Source organism: Gossypium arboreum, chromosome 4, assembly GCF_025698485.1.
Source record: "Gossypium arboreum isolate Shixiya-1 chromosome 4, ASM2569848v2, whole genome shotgun sequence".
Lineage (NCBI taxonomy): Eukaryota > Viridiplantae > Streptophyta > Magnoliopsida > Malvales > Malvaceae > Gossypium > Gossypium arboreum.
In genome coordinates, this window is record NC_069073.1 from 99,242,721 (window position 1) to 99,255,770 (window position 13,050).

Sequence of the window (13,050 nt, forward strand, 5' to 3'; positions counted from 1 at the left end):
ACTCGATAACCGTCATTGCATTGATTTATTTATGCATTGATCAATTCACATGATGCATAACATATTAACATACTATTTGAAATAGCATTAAAATGATAACTATTCACATGAACTTACCTCAACAACTAGGGCGCGAAGGTTAAATCGAGTTATTTCGAAGCTTTAGCTTTGCCTCGATCTAAGTCCATACGTGGTCTATCTTGATCTAAATAGACAATTTCAATCCATTTAATACTTCTAGTATTCAACTCAGTCCACATTTCATATTTATACAAAATTACTATTTTACCCCTAACATTTTAACTTTTCACAATTTAGTCCTTAAGCTCATAAATTGAAATCTAAGCATTTTAATCCCCCATTCAAGCTAACCAAATTCATTAGGGACTTATATCAACTCATACAAACCATCATTTGATAAATTTTACTATGAAATTTTACTATTTTTACAAGTCAATCCCTAAATGCAAATTTCATCAAAAATCACTTTACAAAACTTGTTTATTTATCAATAAATATTCATAATCTACCATTTAACATCAAGAATCATTCAAGAACATTCATGGCATAACCCTCAACCTTTTACAGGTTTACAAATTAACCCTCGGGCTAGCTAAATTAAGTTAAAACGACCTCAAAAACATAGAAATCATTAAAAATAGTGCTTGAAAACACTAACAGGCACCAAAGAAAGCTTGGCCAAACCTAGCCCTATCTTCAATGGTGAATTTCGGCAGAGAGATATGAAAATGAAGAAGATGAATGCATCTTCCTTAGTTTATTTTAACTTTAATTACCTATTTACCATTTTAACCTTTAAAAACTTTCAAAATTTCAATAAAACCTTGCCATTAATATCAACTAACTATTCAAATGGTCTAATTACTATCTAAGTCCATTCACTTTAAAGTTTCATAACCATTTGACCCTTTTAACTAGTAGAACTTTACTTTTACACTTTTTACGATTTAGTTCTTTTTAGTTAATTAATCATGCAAACATCAAAATTTTTTAACGATATTTTACTACGACCTTATTAATATCCAATAGACATTAAAATAATGATAAAATAATAATTTACTCGTCGATTTATGGTCCCAAAACTACTGTTCTAATTTCACTTGAAAATGAGCTATTACAAAATCATAAAAAAATTATAAATTATAAATTATAAAAATATTCATAAAAAGTATAAAAATAGCATAAAGTACATATGGATTGCGATGTTTAAAATTTAACATCTTAGTTAGTATTTTAGTTAAAAATAACAATTCAATTATTTTTAAAAGTTGTTGATCAAAGTTAACATTTTTTTTAAGATTGAGGCCAAATTTAACTAAAATAAAAATAAAAATAAAAACTAAATTAATAAAAGATATAAACATGAAAAGTTAAATTTATCATTATACAAAAAAAAACTAAATTCATAGAGTCCAATATATTACATGATTTTCTTATAAACATTTGCGTTAACAGTTGAATATTGGCACGTGTCTATTATGTACACTCATTAAATATATTAATATATCAATATAAATATTCACAAATAATAAAAAGAATTTTATTTCCACCAAAAGAATAGTTAAATCATTAACAAATAATTACCCGTATATGCACGGGTATATTATATAATATTAAATTACTAATATTCTATGTTTAATATTATTATATCGTATATATAATAGTGTACAATAGCATAAAATAATGACAAGTGACAATGACTCCTTTTTTTTTAATGTAATTTCTATAGTTTTTCTCCTTTTTGTATTTAATTTTTATTATATATTAGATTAGAATTTTCAAAATTTCATTATCTATTAGTTGTATTTATAAGATAATAATAAATGTCAAACAGTTATTTTATTTCTTTAAAACTAAAAGTGTCATAAATTTCACATAGACTAGCGAACATTATTATAGCTCATATAGATCTATTCATAGATTGGGCTACTCGCCCAGGCCTGAAGGCTTGTCTGAAATTTAGAAGAGTTTGGGTAAAAATATTAAGCCTAAAAAATAGGTTTATGCAAAAAAAAAAATTAGATTTGTTTAAAATATAGGTCAAGCCTAGGCTTGAACATTCAAGGCTTGAGTCCGGCCCGATGTTAAGTTTATAATATTTTATATTACATTATTTTTATATTCTGTAATGAATAACAAATAAAAAAATAAATCTATACTAAATATATAATATTAATCTAATGTAAATATTAAAATAATGTTAAAATGACTATATAAAAAAATTCACCAAATAAAAATATATTAAATTATTATATATTAAATTAAAATAATATAAGTATTTTAAAAAAAATTTAAAAATTAATATGGGCTGACCTAAATAGGTTTGGGTTAGTCTTTTGCAAAAACGGATAGGCTTGGGCAAAATTTTAGGCACATATTTTGGGCTGGATCGAGCTCGGCAAGCATAAAGTATGTTAATATCATGCTTAGACCCGACCCAACCCGGTCCATAAACACCTCTAACTCATACTTACACTATAAATAAGTGTCAATTTTCTCATTATTTTTCTGAACTATTTAGAGTTTATTCATTTGAAGAAATTCATCAAAGATGATTTATAATTTAAAAGTATTTATATATAATATGGTATAATTATATGAAAGAGAGAAATAATAATGTTAAAATAAAAAAAAGAAGAATAGATATTGATTTCGAAATAAGTCAGTACCTTCACACATTTGCAAATTAATGGTGGCAACTCCAATAATGTTTTAAATGATAGGCTCAAAATGATGTGTTAATGCGTAGCATTTGGCTATCAAAAGATTATGATATTTCTAAAACGACACTTTGTCATCTTTTAGTGGCATATATATGTACTTCAAATTTGAATTGAAAAACCCAATTTTAAGTGTAAAATTTTGGGTTTTTTATTCTAATAATATAAAAAAATAAAATAAAATAGGGTTTTTCAAAGATTAGGTATTAAAATAGTATATTTGAAGTGGTGGAGGGTGGTGCATAGGTAGCATCACCCTTAATTTTTGACCGGTTACAGTAAAATAATAATAATAATAAAATAGTGACATGATGGGACGCGCTTAGGGAAGAGGTGGCACCGATGGAGGGGTTGTCAGAGGCGGCACCCACTTTGCAGTGATGGGACGCTTGCATGCTAACATATTTTGTTTATTTATGTATTTAGGGACCATTCATTTTCTGCTTGTGGGTGAAGGAGAAGGAAGGGAAGGAGAAGAAAAGAAAGAAGAAGAAGAAGGACAAGGGAGGGTGGGAAGGGAAGGAAAAAAATGAAAAAAAGAGAAGAAGAATAGAGAGAAGGAAGTAGAAAGAGAAGAAAGAAAAATAGAAAAGAATTTTTTGTTATAAATTAATAGATTAATGTTAATTTAATTTATTTTTATTGTTTTTATTGTTGATTTAATTGAATTTAATTTTAAGTTTATTTTGTAATGTATTATTTGGTTAAAAGAGTCATTAAGGTATGTTTGTATTTATTTTATATTTTTTCATTAATAATTTATTTTAATTTAATGTTTATTGAAGTAAAAAAACCTATTTATGTTATATACAAAGAATGTTTTATTAGTTTATGTAATTTATTTGTTATGTGTGTTTTAAGTTGATTAGATAATTTTTTATGAAATTTATTTGTACGTTATTACTTTGATTATTTTAATATTTTTTATGTAAGTAAAAGATGAGACTATTAATATGAAATTTGGAATTTATGAGATAAATTAGGAATTAGTTTATATGTGCTATGAATATCTTATTAAGTGAATGTTCATCATGATTAAGATAAAGTTTTGGTGTGAATATCTTATTAAGTGAATGTTCATCATGATTAAGATAAAGTTTTGGTATACTTTAAATTTTAATAGTTATTAGAATTAGATCTCTATTTCTTTTATACTTCTTATGCCTATAAATAGAGACTCTGATGAAATATTGTAATCATCCCTTTTGATCAATAAAGTTTATTCTCTGTTGCTCTCATATTTTCTTTGTTCTTTATTCTCCCCATCTCTCTTTATTTTATAATACGTTATCAGCACGATCTTGCTCAAAGTGATAGTTCCTTTTATCGACGATCAAATTTATCCTCCATGATTTTCAATTTCTTTGACGGCAAGATGCAAAGTTTTTACAGGAAGTTTCTTTTGTTTAATGTTTCATATCTGATTATTATTTTTGATTCTTCTTTCATTATATGTTATCCTTGTTTTGATTAACTTATTTTACTTCTTGTTCTTAAGGATGGTGAAAGATTTGATATCGTTATCTATATGAAATCAAGAATATTTTCGAACTATCTCATACCTTCTAGTGATGACGATGATGTTAAAGATCTTCAGGTATACTTTACTATGTTTTATTTATTGTTTATAATAATTGGAGACTAATCATGACAACATGCATAGATAGATTTTGATTTGAAATCCCACGCATGTTTGCGATGGTAATTATGAAATAAAGAATCTATTGGAATGTTTATAAGTCTGTCCTACTAGATTTGTTGCATTCCCTGAAGTGAATGTAAACATAAAGAAAATAAAAGATATACTCATAGACCATTAAAAGTGGGAACATAGTAATAAATAAGAGAATAATGAGAGTTCTCAAGATAACTTTTCAAAGGGTAAAGATAACTTATGTTATCAATGTGATATGAAAGACTATTGGCCACATATGTGGCGTATGCCCAAATATTTTGTTCCTGTTAATATTCTTTGAGGAATGATATGAAAATATAGTAATGAATTCTATCATTACAGATAGAAAATATTTATCTTAGTTGATACTAAAATAAACCAATATTATTCCAATATTTGGTAGTACAAAATTAGTCGAAAGCTCCAGAAGAGCTAATATATTAATACCTTGTGATGGTTAATCCATTGGTTTGAAAAGATATTCATAATGGATCTCATATTGAGATTGTGAATGAGGAAAATATTATATTTCATATGAATAAAAAAAAGGGGATTGAGTTATTAATTTACAATCTTTGTGATATTCTTTTGTCATCATCCCTATTAAAGAGGTTGAAAGTAAAATATTTGATTGTGAAAGATCTACTTATGAGTAATAGAATATGATAATTCTATCTAAATCTCGTTATGGTTGGGTGCACCTGAAGTTGCAAGTTTTTTTTAAAAATTGAGTATAACTCTACAGTATTCAGAATAAGTTCTCAATTAAAATTATGTGAAAAAATATTACTGATGAGAACTTACAAGAGAAACTTATGTATGAAAAGTCATTGGTTATGTACTTGTTGTACACCAGGAAAATAAGATCCACTCTCAAAATTTAATATTAATAGATTTTTGGGCATTTGAAGATTTTGGCATATTCCCTAAAGCGAATATTGCATATAATTGTTTGGAAATTATATTTATTTTGTTGACTTAGTGATATTATAATATTCACATTGATTTAGACATTTCCAGTAGTAAATGTCACAATAATACTTATATGTGGATACAAATTAAAAGGAATGATAATAAAATTATCAATTTGTTACAATTTAGTACAATTGAAACACATGCTAGAAGTTTACTAAAACAAACGTGTTTACTACTTGGCGTGGCCAGTTAGATCATTCTGGATCATAAATGATGCGAAAATTAATTGAGAATTCATATGGACATTCAATTAAAGAACCAGAAGATTCTTTAATTTAAAGAATTCTCATTTGTTGTTTGTTCTCAATGAAACTTGATTATTAGAAACTCATTAGCTAAAGTTGAGATTTAATATTTTGCATTTTTTAAATGAATATGGGCTCATTTATCCACCATGTGGATGGTTTTGATATTATATGATTTTTGTAGATGGATCTACAAAATAATCACATGCATTATCAACTCGCAACCTGTCGTTTGCGAGATTTCTTGTTTAAATGATTAATTTCAGATTATGCAATTAAAACAATTCATCTTGCTAATGTTGGTGAGTTTACATCCCAAGTTTTTAATGATTATTGCATGTCAATCAGGATAAAAGTTGAACATCCTATAGCTCATGTTCACAGACAAAATGATTTAGCTGAATTGTTTGTCAAATGCCTCCAACTAATAGCTAAACCATTACTTATGAAAACTAAACTTTCTATTTAAACATGAGATTATGTTGATTTACGTGTTGTACGTATCAAACTAATAAGTTATAAATACTCCCCATTATAATTGGTTTTTGATCAATACCTAAATATTTCTCATCTTTGAATTTTTGTATGTGCGTATATGTTCCAATTGCTCCACCACAACGCACAAAGATGAGTGAATCCTGAAAGAAAGTTGGGAATATATATTAATTACAAGTTTATTTGTCATTACAATTTTGATTCGATAGTTTTCCCTACATTAGGGGGAGAGAAATAATAACTTGTAATGAGTTAGAGGGAGAATAATTTGAACCAGAAGTTCAATAAGGATAACTCATTGCAAGTTAACTGTTAGATGTATTTACATACTTAATGAGAATAACCAAGTGTTATATACCATCTAATATTTTAATTTGATTCAAAGTCCCAGTAAGACAATCAATTGGAATAAATAATAGATTGATCGGTTCCAAATATGAAAATTATTCTAGATGGTCATATAGTGGAGGTGGGTGCTCCAAAAGAGACTCAAGACATAACTAATAAGTAAAACTTTAGAAGAGATTCAGGTACCTGAAACTGAATTTTAAAATAATGAAAATAAGAGATCTCGATAAGTTATGTCAATTCGAGAAAATGTGGAACTGAATAACAAAAGTGGTCAACAATGATTTTGCATACAATATTATTATAATGAAATAAAAGGAAGATCCTGAATAAATCTATTGAGAAATATAGATATAGAATAAATTGATCAAAATAGAAAGACGTAACTCAAGTACAATTAAATTTGTGGAGTTTTTGGACCAGTAGTCCAAATATCTAAAGGTATAAAGCCAATAAAGGTGCAATTAAAGTAGTTTTGCAAAAGTGGAATAAAAACATGAATTTTTCGCTAAGTTTTGGCATTGATTATGAAAAGATATAATATTCTTTTGTGGTAGATGCAATAACCTTTAGATATATTATTAAATTGACAATTCATAAATGATTTAACTTGCGTCTAATGGATATTGTTACAACCTTTTATGAATCACTTTATAGTAAAGTTTATATTAAAATCCTTGAAGGATTTAAAATGCTAGAAGCATATTGAAATTCTTGGGAAAATTTTCATTTATATGAATTGAAATAATTGAACATATGTGGTAAATTTGACTTAGTCAATAGTAGATGAAAGAGGATTATAAAATGATCCAAAATACCTTTTTGTATTTTTATAGAAGAATCATGATTAAAGCGATTATTGTTGAAATTCCTGAAGAGATCAAAATATGTTTCCCCAAAATTTTCCCTCACTCATGATTTTCAAAAGAATGGTGGTATAAATGCTTAGCAATACATTCAAATAGTCATTTGAAAAACTACTATTCAAGATTGAATACGTAGAATATGAGAAAGTATGTTATGTTTTCATAAGGAGGAGTAAATACGCGTTGTACTCTTTTTCCCTTAACCGAAGTTTTGTCCCATTGGGTTTTCTTGGTAAGGTTTTTAATGAGGTAGCATATTATGCGTATTATAGATCGTGTACTCTTTTTCCTTCATTAGGTTTTTATCCCACAGGGTTTTTCCTAATAAGGTTTTAACGAGGCACATTATCTACCAATGGACATCCAAGGGGGAGTGTTATGAATATCTTATTAAGTGGATGTCTATCATGATTAAGATAAAGTTTTGGTATACTTTAAATTCTAATAGTTATTAGAATTAGATCTCTACTTCTTTTATACTTCTTATGCCTATAAATAGAGACTCTGATGAAGCATTGTAATCATTCCTAATAAGGTTTTAACGAGGCACATTATCTACCAATGGACATCCAAGGGGGAGTGTTATGAATATCTTATTAAGTGGATGTCTATCATGATTAAGATAAAGTTTTGGTATACTTTAAATTCTAATAGTTATTAGAATTAGATCTCTACTTCTTTTATACTTCTTATGCCTATAAATAGAGACTCTGATGAAGCATTGTAATCATCCCTTTTGATCAATAAAGTTCATTCTCTGTTGCTCTCATATTTTCTTTGTTCTTTATTCTCCCCATCTCTCTTTATTTTATAACAATATGTTCTAATTTTTAAGATTTTATAATTAAGAATAAGAGTTTATATTTTTAAATTTTATTTTATGTTTTTTATAAATATTAAAATAAAATTTCTTTTGAACTTTTATGAAAAAATTATATTTTTTTGACAATAATTAAGTTGGCGTGTTATTATATATATATATATATATTATATTTTAAACCAAAATTTTTACTTATTATCATTTTAAAGTAATAATAAAAATATTCATATTTTTAAGTATCGTTTATGTTATATTTTTTTATATTTTTGTTATTGGCATGTTATTTTAGTATTTTAATATAAAATTTACATATTATCATTTTAAAATAATAATAAAAATATTCGTATTTATTATGTATCGTTTATGTTATATTTTTTATTGGCATATTATTTTTAGTATTTTAATATTTTGATGTGGAAAAATTGTTTTTTTGTAATTAAAAGCAAAATATAAAATTTAGGTATTTTGAAAAATATTTAAAATTCATCAAACTTTGAAATTAATAACCGAAATTTATTTTGAAATTGCAGGTATCGCAATGGCTCCATCGATTAAAAACGATGATCACATATCAAACACAGTTAATAATATGGTACTATATTATTATTTGTTAATCACGGGTTCCCTTAAAAAAGATCTACATAATTTACAGAAATAAATTATGTTATTATAACTAATTTTTGTAATTTATCACTGTTAGGGCTCGTACCGCACATTAAGGGGTCGAGTGAATGGTTTAAGATATTCTCCGAATGCACAACTGATGCCATGCTCGGAGTTAGCTGGATTCAGGTTAGCAGCATTGATCCAGACGTTTGATTTGCGGTACGATTTAATATCCGCATTAGTCGAGCGTTGGCACCTGGAGACCCACACTTTCCATTTGCCGTGTGGGGAGTGCACTGTCACTCTGGAGGATGTTGCATTGCAACTTGGGCTCCCAATCGATGGGAGTGCCGTAACAGGCATAAGTGTGATAGCTGAGTCGGCTGCCCTTTATTATAGCCTACTAGGAGCCTCGTCTGTCGATGATGAGTCCAATTTTACGGGTTTGAAATTTACATGGCTGCAAGCCAATTTTGAACATTTATCAGTTAATGCCACTGAGGATGAGTTGATGTGCGCAGCTCGAGCGTACATTATGCATATTATAGGGGGTGTACTGATGCCCGATGCGAATAAAAACAGGGTTCATTTGATATATTTACCCCTATTAGCTAATTTGCAGAATGTTCACTCGTATAATTATGGTTTCGCAGTTCTGGCTATATTGTATCGTGAGTTTTTTCGGACGACAAAGCCTGATGCCATAGACATAGGTAGATGCCTTGTATTGCTGCAGTCATGGGCTCTTTACCAGATGCCATTCTTGGCATCAGTTAGGCACCAACCATATGTATTTCCACTAGTGAATAGGTGATGAACTTCAACTTGTTATGAATTGACAATTTCTTTATAATGATACTATTCTAACGATACTATATTTACTTGAAATTTGTTTTCGTAGATGGAGTTTTTATCCGTGTATCGGAAGGTCGTAAACTATCTCGATATATCGTTTGACGATTGAACAACATGCTGGAGAAGGGGTAAGCTATTCCAATATTCGTGAAATGTAATTACTTTGTATATCTTACTCGAACCATGTTAAATTTTAACCATGTTATTAATCGTGTAGTTTATTTGGATGCCGTATTGGAGACCAGAAATTATGGCTGTTATACCCTCGTCTGCCCACATTTATTCTCACTCGTGGTGCATTAACGCACCAATTATCAATTTCCAGACGGTCAAGTGGTATAATGGGGATCGAGTACTCCGGCAGTTTGGTTGCATCCAATATATCCCGGATCCGCCAATACAGGTGGGGAAGATTCACTTGATCACCAAGAGAGGAAAACATGAAATAATTGGGGGGTTGTGAACCGAAAATATATTCCAGTGTGGGATAATCGGATGGCGCGGAGACCTCAGATGGATATTTCTTCTGATTTGTAACCATCGCTAGGGTATATACAATGGTACTTTACTACGAGAAAGCCATATTTACTTGGTGGGCAGTCGATTATAATCCCCCCGCACATGCAGCGACTTGGGGCATAAGAGCTAGTTGTCGATATAGAGGCTGAGTCAATTGCCGATATAGAGGCCGAGCCAGAGTCAGAACAAGATCCCGAGCCCAAGCCTGAGCTTGAGTCACTGCTGGAGGCCAAGTCTGAGTGATCGCATACACATTCAGCTGATAGTTCTTATCATTCGAATTTGCCGGTCAATGACTATTTCCCGGGCTCATTAGGACATGGATACCATTTCGGGTTTGATATCTTTGGGTTGTATCTACTGCAGTATAGCACTACTCCCAACCTGTATCTATCGCAGTATAGTAATCCTCCCGGCTCATATCTATCCTAGTATAGCACTGCCCCAGGCCCGTATCCACCGCAGTACTCCACTCCTCCTAGGTCGTATCCACTGCAGTATGGCACTCCTCCCGGCTCAAGTTCATCGATGGCGTTCGAGGCATATGATTTTTCTTCCATGTTTTGCACACCCCAACCTGTGACTGAAGAGGATGTTGATCGCCGCAATCACCCACAACGTGAACGTCGACCCCCGTAGAAATATACCCCTAGGACCATACCATCAAACCATCAATTTTAGGGGTTTCTTGCGTTTTTGATATTACAAAGTTTGTACTTTTTTATTCTAAAAAAATATAAATCAAGAAAAATACAATCTTTGTATATATTTAATTAGATTAATTGGAACTTTAAAAATTGAAACAAAATTTGTGGCCATAAATTAGATTAATTACAACATTACAACATTAAAACACTAAAACTTGTAACAACCTTTGTAATATAAATTATGTTATATAAATTAAATACATTACAACCATAATCTAATTGGAACAAACTTTGTAATAGAAATTACTCTATATAAATTAAATACATTACCACCATAATCTAATTGGAACAAACTTTGTAATATAAATTTTTTATATAAATTATATAAGCTCAATTCCTACCCGATTATGACGATTGTCCAACATGATAGTTTCGTTGTGGGCATTTGCTCGATTATGACCAGCTAATCTGCATAATCTATAACGCTTACCATCAGATTTCTCCCTAATGTTCATTTCATTACGGATTCTGGATGATTGTGGATGACCTTTCAAATTCTTACGTAACCCTCTGTCTAGGACAAGCTCAAAAGTCGTCGGAGGCACCTCGCACATCTACAGGTCAGGTAGGATGGGGAACTCATTCTTCCAGACAAGCAACGTGTGCTCGAGTGTGTACACATCATCGACAAATTGTTCAACATTGAGCGAGACTTTAGCACACGCTGCCAAAACAGGCGCACATAGATAATGAAGTGTTTGGAACCTCCTGCAATCACACCGTCTGTTCTGGAGATCAACTCCATAGGACCTAGGTGGTATACCAGATCGACGACTAATGGTCTTCGTAACTTGAAACGTTTCAAGATGTCATGAATATATTTCTACATTCATCGACCTCGCCATCTAACTGTTTGCAACCATTGCATCCTTGGCATCTTCAACAAACACGTGTCCTGCCTCCATTTGGTTGACTTGTTGCTGACCCATTCTTGGAATCAAGGTAGCCAACCTATAGGATGTAGCTAAAAATACAGATAAAGTCGAAAGATGTTGTGTTTTCAATAACACAACATTGATCCCTTCCATCAAGTTTGTGCTCATTTGACCATAACAAAAGTCCTCGTCAAAACTTTGAGCCCATTGCCACGGCTCCATGGTACCCAACCACTGTAAAAAAGATGTGTTCGTTTGACCCTCCATGTCACTCTCAAGTTGAGTCATTCTTTGGTGGAAAATATGTGGCTCTAGCTCGTGCGCTGTATATGTATTAAGAAAAGATAAGTTACAATATTGCACTAAAACATTAAAACTTATATTGAAAAGATAAGGTTACCCTTTACCCATTCTCATAACTTGTCTCTTCCAGTCTGCATTTTTATAATCTCGATAGAAGTTAGCCATAATGTGCCGAATACAGTAAACGGATCTCCATGGCACACCGAAATGCCTAATGGTGGCAATTAATCCTTTCCCTCTATCGGAGATGATACCAATATTATCGTTACTAATAACATACCTCTGCATGTTGGTAAGGAAGAATTCCCACGATTCCGCATTCTCTTTATCTACGATGGCAAATGCTATTGGGAGCACGTTCTTATTGCCTTCTTGAGCAACCGCAAGAAGTAGGATCTGTGTATATTTTCCATATAGCCAGGTCCCATCCACTTGCACAAATGGCTTGCAGTGGGGAAATATACGCGCACATGGATCAAAAGACTAGAACATTCGATGGAAAATTTTTTTTCTCGGTTTTAGTTAGTCATCTTAGCCGTAATAGGGTTGTGTTTATAACTCAATGACCATCCCTAGTATATACTCCTGCATAGCGGCTAGCCATTCCTGTAGCTCATTATACTAGGCATCGAAATCCCCATGCAATTGCTCCATTGCCATCTATTTAGCTATCCATACCTTTTGGTATGATAGTCGATGCTGGAATCGTACCTGCATTTCGACAATCAGTACCGAAACTTTAATGGTCGACACGTCCTTCACCATTGGCATGATACACGTAAAAATAGTTTTGAAATCAAGTTTTTGATGATCTTCTGTCATATGTGTTAATGTGCATGTGTGAGGCCCAACAAATTTTTGTATCTCCCATGTAAAACCTCATACCCGTATCCTACGCCGGGGCGGAATATGAGGCGTTACCTAACTTGAACTCATACTTACAACCAATTCCAAGTCTTCATGACTTAAAAAATTTAAAATTTTCTTAAACTTATCAATATATTCTTAATATGGGCTTAC

The 13,050-nt window shown here is 30.7% G+C and overlaps 1 protein-coding gene across 1 annotated transcript; it reads left to right on the top strand.

Moving 5' to 3' along the window:
• The first annotated feature begins 8,703 nt into the window (after positions 1 to 8,703).
• LOC108458689 (protein MAIN-LIKE 1-like) lies at positions 8,704 to 9,585 on the top strand. Its single transcript, XM_017758094.1, has 2 exons — positions 8,704 to 8,757; positions 8,866 to 9,585. The coding sequence occupies exons 1-2, from the start codon at positions 8,704 to 8,706 to the stop codon at positions 9,583 to 9,585; spliced, it is 774 nt and encodes a 257-aa protein (XP_017613583.1).
• The last annotated feature ends 3,465 nt before the right edge of the window (positions 9,586 to 13,050 follow it).